Source organism: Sprattus sprattus (assembly GCF_963457725.1).
Source record: "Sprattus sprattus genome assembly, chromosome: 4".
NCBI classification, from domain to species: Eukaryota; Metazoa; Chordata; class Actinopteri; order Clupeiformes; family Clupeidae; genus Sprattus; species Sprattus sprattus.
In genome coordinates, this window is record NC_137923.1 from 25,083,267 (window position 1) to 25,105,133 (window position 21,867).

General features: G+C 42.3%; 3 protein-coding genes across 4 annotated transcripts in view; 2 read left to right on the forward strand and 1 right to left on the reverse strand.

The window, feature by feature from the left end:
- Positions 1–3,370: 3,370 nt before the first annotated feature.
- cUnh4orf33 (chromosome Un C4orf33 homolog) lies at positions 3,371–4,866 on the reverse strand (the record flags this gene model as incomplete). Its single annotated transcript, XM_080836943.1, has 5 exons — positions 3,371–3,599; positions 3,956–4,155; positions 4,257–4,308; positions 4,433–4,493; positions 4,686–4,866. The coding sequence occupies 5 exons, from the start codon at positions 4,864–4,866 to the stop codon at positions 3,503–3,505; spliced, it is 591 nt and encodes a 196-aa protein (XP_080693069.1). The 3' UTR covers positions 3,371–3,502.
- Positions 4,867–5,494: 628 nt separating this feature from the next.
- On the forward strand, positions 5,495–18,503 carry sclt1 (sodium channel and clathrin linker 1). Its single transcript, XM_080836572.1, has 22 exons — positions 5,495–5,531; positions 6,458–6,499; positions 6,728–6,801; positions 6,985–7,037; positions 7,123–7,195; positions 7,329–7,384; positions 8,227–8,362; positions 9,122–9,244; positions 9,936–10,001; positions 10,896–10,966; positions 11,728–11,818; positions 12,168–12,259; positions 12,507–12,684; positions 13,106–13,204; positions 14,880–14,951; positions 15,116–15,190; positions 15,419–15,564; positions 15,917–16,109; positions 16,509–16,705; positions 16,859–16,937; positions 17,787–17,882; positions 18,409–18,503. Exons 2-22 carry the CDS (start codon positions 6,466–6,468, stop codon positions 18,463–18,465), a joined length of 2,061 nt encoding a protein of 686 aa, XP_080692698.1. The 5' UTR covers positions 5,495–5,531; positions 6,458–6,465; the 3' UTR covers positions 18,466–18,503.
- A 2,101-nt stretch (positions 18,504–20,604) lies between these two features.
- Positions 20,605–21,867, forward strand: part of grk4 (G protein-coupled receptor kinase 4) — a 50,168-nt gene continuing 48,905 nt past the window's right edge. For both annotated transcript variants that reach the window (XM_080837381.1, XM_080837382.1), the window contains exon 1: positions 20,605–20,851. In XM_080837381.1, the coding sequence (XP_080693507.1) occupies positions 20,800–20,851 (52 nt within the window). In that variant the 5' untranslated portion in view covers positions 20,605–20,799. The remainder of the gene's footprint in view (positions 20,852–21,867) is intronic.

The following is a 21,867-nucleotide window of genomic DNA, read 5'->3' on the forward strand; positions in this document are numbered from 1 at the left end:
CCACACAACCCTCCCCCTTCCCCCCTTCCCACCTTTCTGTCTCCACCCGGCCGACCTCAAGCAGATGGGTCCCCCCTTATGTGCCGTGGTTCTGCCTAAGGTTTCTTCCTGCCTAACAGGGAGTTATTCCTTGCCCCTGTTGCCATTATGCATGCATTAAGGGGGTTTATAGGCTCTGGGCTCTGTTAAGCGCCTAGAGGCAATTGTATTGTTATGGCGCTTTACAAATAAAATTGAATTGAATTGATGTCTCTGCAGATATATGACACTATTGAAGTTTATGGATTAGCAAAGAAATTAAATGCTTCATACATTTATACAAAATATTTTTTTTTTTTAAACAGCTACCTTCATGTGAAGAAAGCTCTTCATTTATTCATACTATCACATGGCCTACAATGAAAGGCACGTCAAAATGCCTCTGCTAAGTCATTTGAGTGATTTGATTATTATTACAATGATTGAAGCCGTGCTTGAACAAACACCACACCACCTTTATAATATGAAAGGAAGAAAAACAGTAATGACTGAAGTGTCACGCTATGGACATAATGGAATCAATTAGCGTAACAGTTATGAATTATTTCTCTGTATGAAGGAGGCAGAGCACAATTGCCTTTTTTTTAACGGCTGACTTCGCCTTAATTCATTTTCAATAATGCTAATTTAGTTCTCTTTTCACAGGCTTAATTCATTAAAGTCATAATTTCACCACCTATGCTGCCAGTTTTAATAGCCCTGCATCATTATTGTCATGCATAAATTATTTATACAAATGATTATTTTCAGCTAATAATAATAATAGTAGTTCTTATTGACTTTGGTGTGCCTAATTAGGTAATTTGCCATTTCTCATGGCTAAATGGAGCAGAATTGCATTAACATGGAGTACTACCGACTTCTAATTGAGTGCATGTACAGGGTGGTGTGCGAATACAACCACTTATCATTCACACAACTTTGAATCATGGGTCGGTATGCATTCACAAAGTATGGCTACACACTATAGATTCAAAGAAAGATAAAAATCGACCATTCAAAATGCCTCATCTTCAGACATCCACTCATTAACCACAATTGACATCTCATCACAAGACTGGATCAAAAGTCTCATGCACGCCTCCAGACAAAACACATCCCGCACGCACAGCCCTCACATGCCTCAACATGACAGCCTTCTCTAACCATTAGCATCTGTATCAATAACAGGTCAACAAAGCCCTGCCTATCAACATTAGTGTCAGGGGAGTCAATAAAGTTGGTAAGGTTGGAGTCATTAGATGCAGCAGTTAACATTCTTACCACTGCCAGCAGAGAGTAATTAAATGTCCATGTTGTGTCTTATTAGGTGTCTATAAGGGGCTTAAGCAGTGTGTTGGCTGTTTTGTGGTCAACTGGATAACTCCCGTCTCCAAATTAGAGTGGGTGATAGTACTGGACAGAGGGACACGGTCAGCCGATACTGGTTGTGTTTGCACTGTAGACCTTGGGTAGTACTGGAATTAAATAAGTGCATATTTGTTGGGCCTTGTTGAATTTTTAACCAAAGCTAGATATTATGAAAGTGATGGCTATTTATGCTTTAAACCTTTTCTTCAAGGTCATGATAAAATGTTTTAATGATGTCCTTTTATAAGGAGTCAACCAACATGGATGTTTTTTTTTCTTTCCTTTAAGTAGTTATGAAACTAGTTAAGCCACCTGATCTTTGGGTTCCCTCTTCAAGACTAATCACACCCCATGAGCTCGACATCACCACGGCATCTCTGATGTGATGGCACCATTCTTTCAATATGGCTGTGGAGACACAGAGAATTACAAACTCGCTTGCCTCCACTCCTCAGCACAGCCACGCTGAGCCATAATGAGGGGCTTATGGGGAGAGTTCTCAAGGTCTAATCACTGTCGGATTTCAAAGCAGGAGGACCAATTAAAATGGATAGGGCTCAATAACGGATTACAAGCCACACAATAAAAAAAATCGATGGCCCATGTCTCGGATGAGCAAAGTGTTTTTTTTTTCTTTCTTTCTGATGCAGTAGCAAGAGCATGATAAGGACTGGGGTCTTCATAAGGCTGAGAAGAGATTGGAATAAAAACTAAATACACATAGGAATGTGCCTGAGTCCATTTGGAGGTATAAGGCAGGGAAAAGAGAGTTACTACTGAGGGAAAGTTGGACATAACTTAAATAGTGGCAAAATTGGTTATTTTTCTTTTCTGAACATTGCGCACACTGCGCATTGTAATTGCATATGATTACACGTCATTATTTTATGGTAGGGGTGCCAAAAAGCACCACTCTGATCATCAAGCACTGTACTTTGGACAGGTGTCATCAGATGGGCAGATGTGCTGTACAAACTGAGTGGTCCTTTTTGACAGTTTGACAGAGCATATGCTATACTAAAACTGCATCTGTTTCCATTTAATTTTTTTTACTGTTCATGCCTAAATGCAATTCTCTGATTTTGTACAATTTACCAGATTGTTTCCAAAGACAGGTGGTAGACATATTTAAATAAATTATAGAATTACACTTGTTATTTTATGGTTGGTAGTTGGTATGTGAAATCAGTGATTGAACATGCACGTACAAAGACGTTTATACAAGAAACACATATTTAAAAATGGTTGGAAAAGCAACAAATGCTTTAAATGTAGGGATGCACCGATGCATCGGCCGTACATCGGTATCGGCCGATGTTTGCCTCTTTTAATGTTATCGGCCTATCGGTAATAAACTTGACTTTCACCGATGGTACTGGCCGATGTTTATGGCAGGCAGTTTTTAAAGAAAAATATTGTATTATATTCGTTTTAATCTTGAATTTATATGACATTCCATAAGGGTTTATGCTTGTGTTTTGTAAGGCTGCATTGCAAGCATCTGTTTACAGTTGAAATGATGTCTTGATGCCTGGTGATATTATATTAAATAAAGTTTAATTAAACTAAAGATTGTTTCATAAATCTGATTGAATTTGTGCTCATTCAAAATTAAGAGTGATAAAGGGCTGACATAATTTAACACATTGCTTTTTAGATAATGATTTCATTATTTTCCTGGCACAAAAGGGTGAATGAATAACAACAAAAACAAAATAAACAAATATCGGTATCGGTATCGGCTATATTGTTGTTTTGAACATCGGTATCGGTATCGGCCAAGAATTTCCATATCGGTGCATCCCTATTTAAATGTGTTAATTGCTTAAGAGCTGCAATTTTGTCAGCCACTTGCACTTATCCTGATCCACCGATTAAATCTTTACTTATCACCACTGCGAATTTATGTTATTTGTGTATGTTATATAGTAAACTGTATTTATCTGATTAAAAAATTGGGTAATATTTTTCAGAGTCATACCATTAATGCAATATAAATTTACAAGCTATAATAAACAGTTTATATTCTCATTATATTGATAACACAGTTATCAATACTGTAATAAGGAATTAGCCCTTTGAACTTGTGACTGTAGCTTCGGGACTCAATCAGTCAGCGTTTTCCCTCCCAAAGGTCAGATTCAGGCTGTACCCATTCGTCACCCATGATACTCTGCAGGCTGAAGGACTGGAAGTATTCAAGTCGGTGGCTATGAGATGGACACAAGCAGAATTAAATTACCATACTAACCAAGGGAGTTGTGATGGAACTAACGCATGCTTGCTTATCAAATCCTAGCTGGCATGCACTGTTTAACTGTTTTAAGTCAAAGCAGGTCATTCATATTGAATATTTCCGGTGCTATAAAGGCAATAACACTCAAGACAACTGATTTTTAAAACATGCTACTGTTAAGACGTTTAAGGTCTTCTACTTGGCAACAACGCCAATAACAGTATTAGGAGATGCTCCTGCCTCTCATGCATCATTGCTTCAATAAACATCTGACACAGAAAAGTGCATTTTATGGTGAGCATAAAAGGGAAGCCACTTAGGCATACTTACAAGTCTGGTCCTTGGCCCTCCACAAGATCTACCCTGGGTACTGGGTATAAAGACTCATAGATCCTAGAGCCCCCAGACCCATGAATGGCGTAGGAGTTCATCTTGTCTACACCTGGTGGGAAATATCTCCAAGGCAGGAGTGCTTCACCGCTCCATCTATCTCCATCGATTGTGGCACTGAATGCCAGAGGCAGTGCTTGCTTTACAAAAAAAAAAGGGTAAAGAAAATAATTAAATTAATACATTTCAAAAAAGTCATTTGTAACAGAACTGGATTCTCTTCATTGTCTGTGTGGCATACCTGAAAGGCATTGTGTTTCCCAGACAACAGGAGTATCAAGTGCTGGCCATGTCTGTCAAAAACAGATTAAAAGAAAACGCACTTATAACACCACTACAGCCTCACATCTCTTGAACACACATCTCTTTTACACAACATAAGCAAAATTCAGTGTTTCTAGAATGTATTGGACTTACGGGCACACTTCCACCTCAAGGTACTTCTCATTGAAGCTGTTCAAGAAGAATGATTCCACCACTGTACCAAAAAAAACATTGGATATTATATGTTCTTATGAGTAGATAAAATTAATTTAACAGTCACTTAGAAATCAAATATAACTATCATTTTAATAAACAAAGCATTGGACGATTGAAAAAGGAGAGAACACTACTGAGTACTGGCTCAATTCTAGTAGGTAATTTACTTCCACTCAGTCGATTTCCACACCTTCATAATCCCACAGTCCAGGGAAAGGTTGCCCAGAGGGGCCAGGTGGAGCTGGAGGATCGTTGAAGAAGGGAGCTGAAACTTCCATCCGTAAGCCGCCTTCGCCAGGGGAAAATCGAATCTTTACTGGATCATGGTTAACAGGTAAACTGTCCCAAGTATTCTCAATGTGATACTCCATCTGCTTATATCTGGGGGGAAATACAAGCACAAATATCTACAGATATTTGTAATCATTAGCATTTCATGACTTAAGATAGAACAGATCTCAACTAGGCCTACAATACATTCACAATTCCAGGAGTAGCCTGACATATATCAGTCTGAACCGTTCAGAGAGGTCCAGGTAGGCTAAATTAAAAAGTCTGCTTCTACTTACTCAGTTCCAAGGCGAGAAGAATCTGTTACAGGCAAATATCTTGTTCTAGTTTTATTTCACAAGGAGACAATCATAGTCATAAAACTATAAAAGGGGGTATGGTTCGCAGTCTACTGCTCGTGTTCTATGGACCCGTAATTCACGCGCAAACCCATCTCGTGTCAAAACAAAGTTCAACTGTATCCTCCATGCAAAAATGACATACCTTAAGATTCACACAAAGGTAACAACGCCATCTTTAAATTGAAGAGTAGCCTACTTCTTTTCAAAAGTATTCACATCTTGTTATAGCTCAGATCATGGGATTGACCAAAAACCAGCCTATGCTATGTGCGTGAGTCAACTTCCAGACGCACGGCGTCGATTTGTGCGATTTTGATTGGTCCAGTCTTATCACTTCAAACTCGATGGCGGAAGGATTAAACCTAAAGTGAACACTGGTTTGCAAGACACTATGTAACTTAACTGTAAATATCAAACGTCAACTTTGTTATTTTAATGTAATATCGGGCTAATTTGTTGGAGAATAACGTGTATTAACAATAACAAAAAAGTGCATCATCTGTCTCTGCTGTAAGCTAATGTTTGATAGCATAACGTTAGTTATGAGACACCAGTCTGGCTGCAAACCAAAACCAGTATGTATTGACTAACCTTATGAGGTATCTGTCTAATAAGATGCAGTCTCGCCGCATTTCCGTCAAGTCCTAAATTGCGGTGGGGCAAAGGCAGGGTTCGTCTTTGGTATTGGACGTCTACTTTACCCCAGCTAGCTATCCATTTAGAATAGATAAGTAAGTTAGCTTGTACGCTAGCTAATACGAAATTCTAACGATAATAATGTGGATGGGATATGACCTAAATTCTGACTACTATAACCGTGATATTGCCATTTTCCTCACATTCTGTCAATTGCTTACGTTACTTGCTTGAATTACTTGTTGAATGTTTTCTAGAAGGCTATTGCTACACAACAGTACAACGCGAGCAAGCCAGCTAACATCTTATTTCCCTGAAGAGGCGGCGTTGTTGTTATTGGTTTTACCTGTCGTTATGTAGCTAGTTGGTATGCTACGGAGGAAATTGGCAAGAGGTCTACTCAGTATCTAGGGTGCTACACACAGCTGACGTTAGCAATAGCCACTGTTCAATCACGACTTCCACACGACCTTGTCCAAGTCATTTTAATTTAGCCAAGGTTTTGTAACTGAATACCAAATTAACCAAGGATTTTAACAAGTGTGATATTTCAGTCATTTTGATAAATAATGCTGTTGAACCGTTTGAATGCCTGCTTGTTCGTTTCCTAGTGGTGATTTGATTGCTGGATTAACGTTATCCGCTAGTTAGCTAGCGCCAGCACATTTTAAAGAAAGCATTTGTTGTAATACAGGTTGCAGGATGTCAGCAGAAAACGAATTTCGACAAGATCAAGGTATGGATTTTTCATTTGAGGCTTATAATATGAATTACAGACAAGTGAAAGGTGACTTGTCATCACCTACAACTCTTTAGTGCTAGATTTAAGAGTGTGCTGTCGTTCAGCATTGCATCTTGGGGTTGGCAGTGACATTGTGAACAGACATGATTCCATGATCTGTCTTTATATATTTGTATGGTTAGTGTGAGGGCACACGGTTGATTTTCTCTATGCATTTCCCAGGTCCCAGGCAATCTGCTGGCAGTGGGTACCAGGATCCAGTGGGTACCAGGATCTCTCCAGCAATGTATCCACAGGTATTTCTCTTTTCATTTTGGTTAAGCCCAAGTCCACCAAACAAACACTGTAGTCAGGAGCCACAACTGACAGCCTTCCATATGCCCACTGGAGGGACAAATTAAACACAGACGTATCCAGTCTTATCAGTTACGGAACTATATTTGTGTACAGTCTCTAAAATGATTCATTTCCCCCTAAAGCATGGCGAATACATGGGCTTGGACTCTCTTGGTCCCTTGTCAATGGACAGGAGGTGAGTGATACAGCCTTTGTGTGTCCTTGCCTGAGTCCCATTGAAAGGACACAAGCATGACCACGTTTTCCGATATCTGTTGCAGCATCATGGCTCCACTCATAGCAGAGTATGACCGCCACATCGATGACATGACCAGGCAACTGCAGCTCTATCAGGTGCAACCATTTATTTAGTTTATCACTATATTTTGTCAGTTTTGTTTGCTAAGCATTCTGTCGTGCAAGGGATGGCAATGAAAGCTTTTCCATTGGTGATTTCTTTTTATTTGTTTCTTTTTTTTTATCACAGAGGCAGATGGCTGACATCAAAGTGAAACTTGAGACAGTCATTCAAGAAAATGAACGGTATAAAAAAGAGAAAACCACTAATCATTGAAGCAAAAAGTCTGCTATATTGGTCATGGCAGTATGCATCAGCAGACAAAAGGAGGACTAACTTATCTGGCATGGTCTTTTATTATTTTAGTTATTTTTTTTTTCCGACAGCACATATTTTATCTAACTGTTTTGATGAGGAATGGCTACTTTATTGTGAGAAAAGTAACGCGGTGTGTTCAGTATTCTAGTTGTTGATATGTACTAACATTAATTAAACACTGTAACCTGATATTGATACTGATAGATGGTGCATGATGTTGGGAAGGGTTACAGTGGGGAACTTTGTGAAAATTAAATGTGGGGGGAACAAATCAAAAGGCTCTCAGCTGACTATGGATATCTCTAATGGCTTGTGCATGCAATATTTTTTCTTAAATTTCAAAGTAAATATTTTGTTAATTTTAGGGACGCACCAATGCCTTTTTTTTTAGTACAAGTACTTACATTTGTGTAATGATACTGAGTAAATGATTACTTCTGCTGGTGTTCTATCAATGTCTCCTACCCAACTGTTTCCGGAAGGCAAATCTGATCGGGCTGCAAAAAAATGCCAGAATACCTCCGCAGCCTTGAGTTTAATGTAATGTTGCCATGAAGTGGTATCTGTGGTAGCAGGTATCGAAGTATGTGAACGCAGTGTGGGCCCGGTACCTGATAATGGTATTGGTGCATCCCTACTTAATTCAAAAGTTTGGCATAGCCTTAAAATAACTGTGTCCCTGTGTACATTCTGAAAAGTAGTAGTTATTGATCTCCCTACAGCCTGCGATGTCATTTTATAATGTGTGTTTGTTTTTTATGGGGTGAAGTCTGCATTCGGAGCTTCGTGCATCAGTGGAGAAACAGCTCCAGACGTTGCCGGTGGGGTCCAGCTTGGATGGGGAGTCGGTGGCCGACGACGTGATCCTGAAGAGCCTAAAGGAACAGCTGGAACATTCAGGCAATGTGAGTGCATGGGAACTCTCTAATCTACCATCTGAGTGACATTTACACATCAGTTAGTCTACTTCAAAAGAAAAAAGTTTTATAAAATGGAAGTTTTATAAAATGGATAAAATGGTTTTATAATAACTTCCCTTGTCTCCTTTGCCAGTCTTTAACCATTCTCCTTCTGTTTTCCTGAACAATCCATTGTTATTTAAAAAAGAATCGTTGCAGAACAAGAGGGCTGTTGAGGGGCTTTTGGCAGTTGCAGGCAGTTTGAAGAGTGATGTAAATCAGAGTTGTCAAGAAAATTATTGAACCGGTTTAATTTTTTTAATTTGTGCACAATTTTCATACTGGACTTTTCCACTGGATTCAGATTAGGGTAGCAGCATATGAGCAGTGAGTGTCATCCTCATAGCATCCTTATCCTCATAAAACATCCAGTAGTCCAACTATCCCAGGGTTTCAAGCGCTCCCGAATCAATTATTTGTATATTTACTGTAATCAGTCACTGTAATCCCTCTGGAAAACTAGGCTGGGGTGATTTATTGTCTTGCATAGCCAGGCTTGTTGCTTGCTTCTTCTTATATATATCTGTCTTAACCGTCAGTCCATGCCCCAGAGGATGGGCTTTTGTTGACTTCTAGAGCTACCTGTATTTGTGTGTCTGTGTGCAGTGATGTGTATACCTGTCAAACTGTTGTGTGTGTGTGTTTGTGTGTGTCTGTGCATGTGTGTGTGTCTGTGCATGTGTGTGTGTGTTGGTGTTTCTGCAGGAGAAGCAGTGGGCTATGGAGATGTGGCAGACAGCTGTGCAGGAGCTGGAGAGGCTGCAGAAGCTGCATCAGAGCTCTGTGACTGATGGCCAGGCGCAGGGTGCCCAGCACCAACAACTTAGGGTGAGGCTATAAGACTGTCTCTCTCTCTTTCTTTCTTTCTTTCTTTATTTCATGTTCTTTCACTTTTTCATGCTCTCTCTTTTGTGCTTGCTATCTCTCTGTCTATTAGCTTGCGAGTCTGGTGGTCTGTGGAAAGTGCACAGAAATGTGCTTTGTTGATTAGGCTGCAACAAAGGAAATGTGAGCTCGTATTGTACTGGATCTGTTCACTTTCCACTCATTGTTCAAGGACAGCACAGAAATATATTTGAGTCAAAGTAAATCCCATGCACTTGTTTTACTTCATCTGTCAAATGAGAAATATTCTATCCATGCGGTTTCATTCCATCCTCTGAGCTGCTGTTATATTTTATGGTCACTGGAGGGCGCTAGTTCACAATATTATGGGCCCATGAGTCAAAATTAGGATTGTTTAAATACAACTTTCAAGTTAGTTTTTGGCATGTATTTACCATTCATAAGAATATTACTTTTTAGAGCATGTGAATATGCTAATAATTTCACTCGCTAAATATATATTTGAGACTCTTGTGTATTTCCCCCCAGCCCAATCATGCATTACACCACACATGAATACATTTCCTCTAAAAGCACATGGCTAATGCACTTTGACTGAAGTCTGTTAGCTCTCGGCTTACTGTGTTATTCTCATGCTGTTTGTGTTTGTTATGTTCTTTTGTCTACCTACTAGAACCAACTAGTCCAAGTCCAGCAGCATTTACAGAAACTTCAAAGCGTGAATCAGAAGCTTGAGTTGGTAAGATACTGTATGCTCTCTCTAAATGATGCCTATTGGTAAATGTTCAATTTAAATTGTATGTTCTCAATGCTTTCAACCATCTTGCACACAATGGGAAGGCGTAATATCCTCAAGTTACCGCTAGAGGGCACTCATTTGAGACATGGTCAGTAAACTTCTAGTGGGCTAGTAAATGGTATACCTGTTTAGAATTAGACTGAAGGAGCATTTAATGTAATGTGCTGCTGTAGGTACCACAAATTACTCAGTGCTAAAGTGTGGCCATATATTCATCAGTATAATATCTGTGCATTATATAACTTGTTTAACTGAGCCCTGTTCATGAGGTAGATTGTTTGTAAGTGCAAGTGTATGTGTGTTAGAGCAGCCTAAATCCTCCTCTGTCTCTTGTTAAACACAGAGGCCTCGTCGCCTAAGTCTGGCCCTAAGTCCGATATTACGTAATGCCCTTAGACGACTGGTAATCCCTCATGCTGCTTAAGGTGGCGCGGCGTGTCGACACACTGCGAGTTACCGCTCTTCCGCACGTCAGTCACTGTTCACCTGAGCGTCCTCCCCAGGGCCCAGGCTCCTCCCCCAGGGCAGCAGGCGAGTGGAAACCCTATCCCCTCCCCTGATGAATACTTGACGACAGCCGAGGGGTGGGGTCCTCTCCAGCTCAGTCGCTCCTCTCTTGTCTCGGGTTCTCTGTCCTGCCTTGTTCTTTTTCTTTTTTCTTTTTTTGGTCCTACACTTTTTTTGCGTCTCTCCCTTCTCTCGCGTCTCAGTGATCATCTGCCCCTCGGCCCCCTGTGTTGTGACGTGTGATGTGTGTGTGTGTGTGTTTGATGCTTGACCTGGGTCTGTGTAGTCATGTCTCAGCGGAATTTGTGTCTCTCGTGCCAAACCCAGACAAACCAGCAGTTCGTGAAGACCGTGACGGAGCAGAGCACAGAGCTGGAGGAGGTGCGTGGCCAGCTCAGGTAAGCCTGCCAGCAGTGCGCCTGTCCCCAGAGAGGTGCTTATCCCACACAGGCCCAGCAAAGGCCACATAGTCACAGGTCATCCTGACCCAGCCAAGCATCACTGTCGTGACTTCAGTCATATGCAAGTGTCTCAGGTAATAAAGTTGAATTGGGTGAGGATGTACTCGATATACTATGGCAAACAGAAATGCTTATTTAAAGAAAATTATTCTTTGTTAAAGCATTACTCTTAAACTTATGTGTTGTGCCTGGATGTTTAATAACTTGAAACATATTTAGGAATGTTCTGATAAATAAATCTACATCATCTGCTAATAATTAAAATGACATGCTTACTTCTTTCTTGTCTATTTAACATGATACTCAGTATGATTTCTCAGAGGGCTTTAATGACCCCTCACCCCTACTATTCAGTCATTTGCACAGATTCACAGTTCCACCCATGTAAGCATTTAAGGCCATTTTTGATCAGACAAATAAATGTCAGAACCTTAGTGAAAGATTCTTGAACCAGTAAAATCTAACCCAATGTGAACATCCTGAATATGAATGACATTCAGTGAAAAGCAAATGTAATTTAGGTACAATCCATGAACAGTTTGTTTGTTGTCACAACAATAGAGCCTCTCTCCTTGTCTAAAGTTTGCAGAGAAACTGAGGAGCTAGTCATACCAATAGAGAAACATGCTTTTGATCGCAAACAAACTGGAAGTTTCCAGTAAAAAGCTTCCTTATGGCCCCGATTCACTCTACCTAAGGCAGGCGAAGCTGGACCTGCGTACAGCCGCTGGCAAAGTGGAGGAAATGACACGCCTCTTGCAGAACGTTCAGGAGCAGATGCAGAGAAAGGTGGGAGACTGCACACGGCCGCCGCACTCCCTCCACCCTCACCTCCACAGGCCACAGCTCCGTGCTGCTCAGCCGGGGCTGGAGGCAGGCCAGAGAGCCTGTCCTGGAACCTGCCACTCAGGCTTGCCTAGCATGTTGGATTCAAGTGTTTTTTTGTGTGTGTTTTATAGTAGTGTTAATGTGCATGTAGATATGCATATCCACATTAATTGTGTGTGTCACAATGGTCTTAATCTGTGAATTGAACCTGACCAAGGTTAATTTTGTGTGTGTGTGTGTGTGTGTGTGTGTGTGTGTGTGTGTGTGTGTGTTTGTGTGTGTGTGTTCGCTCACCCGCTCGCTTATTCAGGAGGAAGATGCCACCGAGGCACATGGCAGAGAGGATGCGTCAGACCGCCGGCTCCAGCAACTCCAGACTGCTCTAGGGCAACTGGAGAGCAGGTATGTGCCCCCCCTCCACCTGCCAACATGTACATCGCCCCTGACTCTGGGGACTTGACGTGACGGCTTAATGATGTAATTACTCCATGTTGAGACCTCCCCTGACATTGCCCACCCTCATAGGACAACTGTTTAAAAAGCCTGCAGTGCTTTTTTTTAGCCACCATATGGCTGGCGGTGAGTTGTATGTTGTCCGTTGTGTGCTCTCTGAGTCGCGTCCTCACCTGCCTGCATGCCCCGTTGGCAGGCTGAAGGCAGCGACGCAGGAGGCGGAGCAGGTGCGGCGGGAGCGGGTGACATGGGAGCGGCAGGTGGGCGAGCTGCAGGGCCGCTGCTCCACGCTGGAGGAGGAGAAGTACGAGGCCTACGACAAGGTGCGCGACTCCATCCAGCTGGCCGAGGAGGCCTCGCTGCAGAAAGAGCAGGTGAGCAAAGGGATGATGAAATGACTAGTTTTAACTGTGATGGAAAACAGCGTAGACGCAATTAAGATTTATATCTTAGTTTTCAGCTTAACAGATAACACTTCATTTATACTTAATTTATAGATGATCGAAATGGTGCAAGTAACATTTATTTATATATCGATATATGGACTAGGTAAAAGCAAATGGTCCCAAAATAGATGCTTATTCATAAAATTGATCTATAGCTGTTTGTCCATTTGATTTGTTTATCTATGGGAAGTTTTGCAAAGGCTTAATTATTTCCTGCAAACTTCTACTGTGACTGAGTTTATGGCAAAGGTAAAGTTATGAAATGAACAATCATCGCAGACTGTATGAAACTGTATGCAAAGATAGGACTTGAACTCGTGTCCTTAGCACGACTGTTCTCTGACCTCAGGTTCAGTTGCGGGAGAAACAGAAGACGGAGGAGCTGGAGAAGATGAAGGAAGCGATGAAACAGCTGGTGCAGGATGCCGCCGTGAGAACCCGCAAGGAGGTCTGTGTCTGCTCTGCATTTGCATTTGATAAGAAACCACATTTGGATGGCAGCCCACTTGTGCACATCTGTGTTGATGCAGGCATGTGCACAAGTGGGCTGTCATTAAGTGCATTAAGGTTGTTTGTTTGTTTTTCTGTATGTTTTTTAGATTGGCAGATACAATTAAATTTGTCAAAACTGAGAATATGTTAGGGTTTACTGTAAGATTAAGCCTGACGATGTCACACTCATAATTCTAGTCAGAATATGAGTCTGATGCTGAGCCATTGGGCTGTAATTATGGGCCGTGTTTAACCGAACCAGGAAAAAAAACATTCCTCGTCGCTCAATTGGATACCTACAACTAATCAGAGCAACATAGTATGACCATCTGATACATTAAAACTTTTACCGGATCCCGTAGGAAGGACGGCAAAAACGTATTTTCGATCGACAAATGCCTTGATCGCGTTTCTCTGTTCCTCTTTCAAAATGAATGCACTGTCAATATCTGTGAGATATGCCTGCTCACGTACTTATTAGCAGCAAGGCTAGCTAGCTACTGTGTGTTTCAATGGAATTTTTGTCTAAGCGTTAGCAATAACCTATCAATAATGGTCTAGAGCGCTTCAGTTAAGACCTACAATCCTCGGCAACATTCATGTTGCACATACACAACTAACCGAGTCAATGTAGACATAAAAAAGTCCCACTAAGCTCCCAAGACGCCGCCATCTTGGTTCGATTTATAATCTATCTATCTAATCAACTCAAGCGTTGGTTGGTCATCTGTCCATCATCGTATAAAGCCCGCCCTGACAATTTGATTGGTACGCCCGAATCCTGACTTCTGATACCCTCTCCCCAATATGCACAAAGCCAGACTGAATCTCCCTGACCATAAATGTTGTGGGTGGAGTTCGGGCTGGTATCCGGGCTATGTAAGATTAGTAGTTGGTGATATATCTGCACCAAAAGCAATACAGAATGGAGACCTTAGTCACTGTGTTGATGAGTAAGTACAGCTTAATTAGTTTCTTTTGCAAAGTGCTTTTTATGTAGATATTGCTACATAGGAGCTTTTATGGAGATCTGTAAATGGGAAGCAGACTTGTGACCACAGTAAATATGGGCATATTAATGAGTCTTTGTGTAAGACTGAAATTTCACACTGATGAATGGTACAAGCATCTTCTTGCAGGCGTTTGGAGTTGTAGGAGTAGTAGTCCCAGAACCACCATGAATCAGGATGGTGGTCTTCACCTAGTAGGGATTTCCATGCTGATGGCATTCATGCAAAGAAGCGCTTGTACCATTGACAGAGAGATATGTCTGGAATGCCTGACAGCAGTAGATCATAAAGCTTTAAAAGCTATTACAGTGCAGACTTTCATCAAGTCCAAAAGGGCCGCTCTTGTCAATGCTACATCCCCTCCACCAAGTTTTCATAAAAAACAGCCAGAATGTGTATATAATTATATTCTCAATGTCTATGAAGCCACACAGTCTTTGATTTGTCCACTCAGCCTGACGTCATGCAAATGTTAGTGTAGAGGGCATACTAAAGAAGAGGTTACACCACCTCCTCTGATGGCCCTTGTCCACCAACAGAGGACGGGTTTTTGAACCAGTTCCATTCAGGATTCTTTGAACATTCGTCTTTCCCTCGACTGGTGACGGCCTTGTGTTTCAGGTGGAGAATGTCAGGAAGCAGTGTAACGTCCAGATCCACCGCATGGCAGAGGAGCTGTCTGCTCTCCAGCTGGTATGTTCAGTTTGCAAGAGGACCAGTGCTATCCATTGCAGTTACAGAGAACACACCACACCTTTCAGTAACATCAGCTTCATGACAGGAATGTATATCAGGTGTGTTTGTGAATTCCGGGGGGTCTTGGCCACTTATAGTGTGTCCTTATTGGCTGCTAACAGGAATGCGCGGATAAAGAGTCTCAAATCGAGCGGTCCCACCGGGAGAGGAAAGCGGTGGAGGAGGAACTGGAGAAGGTAAGCACAAGATGGATGTTGGTCTAGGCTGTCGATGGTGACCTGTTCACAAACTGACCTAGAGCACATTTGACGGTAGTTTGACTGAAGTGTGTGTGTGTGTGTGTGTGTGTGTGTGTGTGTGTGTGTGTGTGTGTGTGTGTGTGTGTGTGTGTGTGTGTGTGTGTGTGTGTGTGTGTGTGTGTGTGTGTGTGTGTGTGTGTGTGTGTGTGTGTGTGTGTGTTGTAGATGTACAAAGAAGGGCGAAGTGGTGAGCCAGAGTTCCGTAAAATGGAGGTCCTCCATCAGCGGTGCCTGAACGCTGAGCGACTAAAGGACGACATGCACCTCACCCTCCAGAGTACACAGACCAAGATGAAGAAGATGGACGTGGAGTGAGTTTAGTAGCTTCTGACAATTCGGTGTGTGTATGGGTAGATGTCTGCGGCATTAACATCTAAAGCGCATTGAGTGCTCTATGAGAAAAAAAAAACTCAATAAATGCAGTCCATTTACCATTTAGTAGGGCATAAATGGGTGTTGTATGATTGCAGTTCACATGGGTAGTATGGTGTTTCTGACTGTCTCTACAAAGGACTTCACAGTGTGCAGGCTTTTGATCGCGTTTATTCTCCTTTGAGGACTGGAACTCCCATGCAGTGGAACCTTAAAGATATCTCCAGGACTGAAGTGTTGAACAAGTGTGTGTGTTTGTGTCTGTGTCTGTGTGTGTGTGTGTGTGTGTAGTTACACAGAGGAGCTGTCCCGGTGCCAGGATGAGGTGCGGCGTATGCAGGCTGCGCTGGTGGGTGCGCGGGACGACTGCGGTACCATCAGCGAGGAACGGCTGCAGCTTCAGCAAGAGAACCAGCAGCTACGCAAGGACATGGAGGAGCAACGCAAAGCCAGCCTGATGGTCCAAAGGAAGGCCAAGCAGCAGGTGTGTGTGTGTGTGTGTGTGTGTGTGTGTGTGTGTGTGTGTGTGTGTGTGTGTGTGTGTGTGTGTGTGTGTGTGTGTGTGTGTGTGTCTCACTCAAGCTCAATATATGTGCCTCCGGCATGACTCCAGCAATGGTCTACTTCAAGTGCCCACCAGGAACAGTTTTTTAACATCAATGTTCCTTTTCTCTGGACACGAAAAGATAGCTGTCGATCATACAAAATGTATTTCCGAATGTTCATAAGGTATAATGAACACATTTATTTATATATTGGAAAAAACTTATTTTCATTCCCTTGGTGTGGTCTAGTATTCATTTCAGAAGAACTAAATAAAAGCCATCAACTGCGCACTGATTTAGCCCTGCTGTGTGTGTGTGTGTGTGTGTGTCGTTGATAGGTGTCCCACATGGAGCAGGAGTTCTCTGTGAAGGAGCAGGGGCTGGACGCGCGGCTGCGGGAGCTGGAGGAGAGCCGGCAGAGCTCCAGTTCCGACCTCACCCGCCTGCTGCTGGCCCAGCAGAAGACCACCAACCGCTGGAAAGAGGAGGCTAAGAAACTAGCCGAGGCCTTCGAGTGCAAGCTCAGCAGCCTCAGGCAAGGCTACCACCAACACATTTGCACACCATGCATGGGTCTCTATTACACAGCCAGTGTGTTGGTGTTGTGGCTGGGAAGGGACATCATATTTTATGTTGCACTGATTTGCTCTTCATTGAAACACTATTGTCACATTTATTTCTGTTTTAGGAGTGAACTTCAGAGACAAAAACAGCGTTCTCAAGAACTTGATATTCAGCTGGAATCAGACCATGAAAAGATCCTGGAGGCAAGCATTAAATACCAGTTTAAGACATGATCAACAAATACATTTGAATGTTAAGTGAAGAGTATCAGGAAAGTCAAACTAGGAAAACCATTGCAACTCATGGTAGATACATGTATTGGCTGTGAAATGGCAGTCTTTGTTTAAAGTTGCATGTAATGAATGAAATGCATCAATTTAGACAGTTTTGAATGGACAAGGACATGTTGGGGATCACAAACTGCACAATTTCCTTTAGTCTCGTCACAATAATTTTCAATGAACTTTGCCACAATTGTGCCAGAGAAATATAACCTTGAGGTTGCATGAATATTGGTGAATGCAGGAAAGGTATGCAGAATTGGCATAATGTAGGGGAGGGGGGTGGGGGGATATTGCAGCGATTGCAGCCCATGTACAGATGGCATTTCTTTGTCACTATTCTAGATGAGTGTAACTAAGTCCACCAACATATTTCTGTTAAAAATATCCCTGGTTTGTAATCACCACAGTGATGCCATTTGAAAGTTGTGAAAATGTTGGGTGACATTCAGTCTTGCCTGTGCAAGAAAATGTGTCTCAAAGAATAGAAAAAATTAGCATTTTCTTTGTCCCTGGAACTTTTTGTCCTTTTAAAGTATTGGCGGGGTAAATAATGGCATCAGTTTTATAATAATAAGATGAATGTGTAGAAGTTGGACCTCCTACCTCTAAACATGTTTTTGTGTCGGCGTGAGGCGGGAAGTGTCAGCATGGCGCTCAGAGGGCACAGCTCATGAATGGAAGGCTGAGGCAGCGCACTGTAGTCTGAAGTCACCCTGCTGTATTCTGTGTCCATGTGTCTGACTTGTTGTTGTTGTTGTTGTGAGGCAGTATGAGCGGCAGGTGGCGGAGTACCAGGAGAAGAACGGCCGTCTGCAGAGGCGCCTGTCTCAAGCTGAGCAGAGAGCGGCCACGGCCTCGCAGCAGGTAGGGCTCACACTGCCTGTACCCAAACACTGCACTGCTTCCTAGGGGAGGCACGGGCCCGTATCAACATGTACCCTGATTCAGAGGTCCATTTGGACTGTGCTGTATTGCCAGAGCCCTCTTGTCCAGCCCCTGTTGCCAGTGTCTTGAGCTGTGCTTAGTTGATTAGAGAGGGTGTACACATATGGGACTGTGCCAACTCAATAAGCACATCAGCCTGTTTGTCTCTTTAACTTGTAGGAGCAGTCTGCGATTCTAATCCAATATACATTTGGAGTCGGAGGTGAAATTTGATCTGCGTCTGAGCTCAAATAACCTTTCGTAAGAATTCGTAAGACACTACCTTCGATTCCAAGGCAGTATCTTAGGCTCTATGGTAAACCCTTATTGGATTGCATGAGAATTGTGTTAATAAGCCATGTGAATGGGTCTGGGTTTGAGGCTTAATGATCTGAAATGACTGATCTAAATGAAAGGAGTGAAATTGAATCATTCATTTTCCTATTTTTTTCCTCTGTTTCTGCAGCTCAATATACTTCAGAGACGGAAAACAGCTTCCCTGGTGGATCTGGAGACTTTGTAATTAGTAGTAGGAGTATCCCACCCCTTTTTTAAATAAAAGTCAAATTGATGAACATTAAAGTGGAAAATGGCACTGAATCACTGACCAGGTGCCCTTTGCAGTCATGGACCTTTTGCGGTAATAAGGTTTCACTCAATAGTCGTGAAATTCACTCGTTCCAATCCAAGTGTGGTTGTGTTTAAGTGTGGCTAGCTAGTTTTAGAACAGAACTCCTTACTGCTACTTTAATACTACTATCAGCAGGGTTTTCCTGTGGTCTGGCGTACATGACTCTTATGCTTCCCTCTTGCACCTGATAATGCCATAATCCAAATTTGCATGCTCAACATTCTCTGACTTTGCCCAAGAGCATTACAGTAAGTGGTGAACGGCCAAAAATTTGAGGGCAAAATGGTACATTACTAGAATACTAATACCTTAATGAGATTAATTTGGAAATACGTGTAAAAATAAATGTACCCGATTGATTAAATTAAGTTAAATTAAATCAAAAACAAACAAACAAACAAAAAGCTCTATGCTGTCATACTACCAGCTAATGTTTTGACATGCCAATGAACTACTGTCAGTTTTTATCATTTGAGTACAGCTGTCAATAAAGATTGCTATTCATCGCTCTCAACACCAGGTGGCAGTGTATTTAGACTAATTATTAATCAGGTAGGCAGAAACACCAGGGTGTGATTTGCTTAGTGCTCAATCACTGGAGTAAAAGTCCATTACTGGCACACCCTTTGTTTAGCTGTTATGTTGTTTAAACTCTGTGATATTACTGATGGACTTATGCTTGTTCAACATGTCCTTGAAACGAAAGTTGTTAAGCTGGGACAACTCTTCAGTCATTTTAAGTAAATACTAATTTAAGCCTTGCTTGGGGTTATCTAATGTATGGCCATACTAAATAGTAAAACCACCTTTTAAGTGCTGGTGCGTAGAGTGGGGTAACATCTGCCAACGAGACAAACCTTAAATCATTTAACATTTGGCACCTGAATTAAAAGCCGTTCTCACATGGGCAGAATTTGAATTTGAAAATCAATGTTTATTAACAGTCCATCCAATATGTTTCTGTGTAAGGCTTACCTGACAAGTATCTGTGTCTTTTAAACAAATGTTAATAACCTGAAGTATGAAGCACAAGTCTATTACTGCCATTTAGCAACATACACAGCACTGGGTAGTTTTGTGTGATGCTTCAAGATGACCTTCAGAGTTGAGTTCTTCTGGTGTATAAAGAGTTCAACCTCCGAAAAATCAAGCCATCGGTCACTCTTCAGTGTCCCACGTTCAAATGCAGGTACTTCTCCAACATGTCTGCATGGGGACCTGGTGCTCCTGTGCCCAGCTCACACCTCTATGCTTGGTGGTTGTGACTGTTGTTTTTCAGATGCATAGCTTGTCTCCTCTCAAAGAAGAGAATGGTCCTAGCTGACATAGCTGCCATGGACTCCACCTTGAAGAGATCTTGAGGTCATAGACAGTATGAGACTGGCTGATATTATGTGTACTGATCAACTTGATTCGTACACATACATTCCCCAAAATGGCATCGGCACTTAAACATTTTGATGCTAGGTACCATTCAAAATTTGAATTAGTCCAGAAGAGGACTCAGTTCTCTGTTATCCAAATGTATGAGGCCTTGATGTTGGAAAAATGTTTATCTTGAATCAAGGACAGCGTGTCCATGGCCCCCAACATCTCTCTGCCTACTGTTTCATGAGCCACTGAATATATAAGTCTACAGAAACCATTACCAAGAGGACATTTCTTAACAGCATGCCTTTTGAACATATCTGTCTGTGGAATTTGCCATAAATGTTTTGGCTTCTACTATAGCTTAAACCGCAGGGCAGGGGTCATTCACTCATCCAGCTACCAAAAAAATGAAGACCCTTCATCAAAGGAAGCAGTGGCATTTCTTACCACAGTAATTACCAAAAAGATTGTTTACAACGGCATTTGACTTTGTCAGTGTTGCCCGTTCCCTGTATTAGTGCGTGTATGTGGTAAGCCCCTATGTAGATGTGTGTGTGTGGCTGTAATGTTACACGGTTGTAAACTGATCCCTCCTACTCTCAGGCTAGCAGAGCGAGCGAGGCAGGAAGGAAGGCTAGGCATTGAATGCTAACAAGGGGAGTTCATGTTGGAACTGTTCTAGATGGTGGGTGTTTTAACATCAAGCTATGGAGAAATACCATTAACCTGGTATGTGCCAGCGCGATATTCACGTTGATCGTCATCATCATTACCATCATCATCATCCGCACAACCGTCTTAATCTTTTCCGTTGAGTGAAATGTATCGGGACTGTTCGGGATCCGAATTCTGACAATGGAGATTGAAAATATCGTGGCCAACACCGTGCTGCTGAAGGCAAGAGAAGGTAAGACACATCAGGGAGAATTCAAGGGGGGGAACGAAGAAGACCGAACCATAACAAAGACACGACTCTGCCATTCTTTGGCTGTCCACAATCTGCGCAGTAGTCTGCCGTTCATTTGCATTCAGATAAATTATGTCAGGCAATCGGCAACAAACAGTGTTGTACAGGCACCTTTTCGTGTGCTGATAACGCTGCAATGTCAACGAGCGAGGTAGTTTATTTGCGGATCAATACCCACGTCTGTTTTAACACACCAGTAGCTTTGGATCACATAACCTATGGTGGGTTTTCACGCTTCGCACTGTTACAAAGTATCAAACAAGGGATAACTTACATTTTTGGAGACGGTAGCTCTGAATTAACATTCCATGTTTGTTAAGTGCAAGGGGTCTGTGTTACCTATACATGCAATTATTTCAGTGGGAGAATAAGAGTACTACGCAGGTTTGATTGTGGGGTGGCCTTGCCCATGTATTGCTTTAGCCTACCATTTTTGAGCTTCAGCGAGGTTATGGAAGGAAGGTGGTGTCATAGGTTAGTACTTATCATGCATCATATTTCACCTCGTAGTCAAATTGTGTAATATTTTTCACGCAGAAATAATATTCTACATCATATGCATAAGGGGCGGGGGGTAGTGTATCGTAAGATGAGAGGGGCCAAGTGTATGCTATATGCTACGTCCAGGCCTGGTTTATTCTGTGCGGAGAGGGAAACTGCACACGGTGTACCCCCATCTCCGCCAGCATTACCTGGAAATGAAGCGAATCTGCAGTTAGGCCTTGAGTTAGCAGACGCCGAATGACTAGGAAAGACAAATTGCATCCCAATTTTCTCGTAGTGTCTTTTGGACGTAGAAGGACGGGCAGTTATGACCCATGATTGCCTAGGGCTGTTCGTGCATGGCGACAGAGGCAATTGACGTCCATCGGTTGTGGTGCTAGGGTGGGTTGATGGATCCCTTAGTGTTCAAGCCAAGGGGGAGACGGTAATCAGATGACTGGAGGTCAGCACGG

Excerpts from the sequence above, each read along its gene's own strand:
- sclt1 (XM_080836572.1), top strand. The coding sequence starts at position 6,466 with ATGTCAGCAGAAAACGAATTTCGACAAGATCAAG. Across the intron at positions 8,363-9,121 it reads AGCTGGAACATTCAGGCAAT|GAGAAGCAGTGGGCTATGGA; the intron begins GTGAGTGCATGG and ends GTGTTTCTGCAG. Across the intron at positions 17,883-18,408 it reads CGGCCACGGCCTCGCAGCAG|CTCAATATACTTCAGAGACG; the intron begins GTAGGGCTCACA and ends CTGTTTCTGCAG.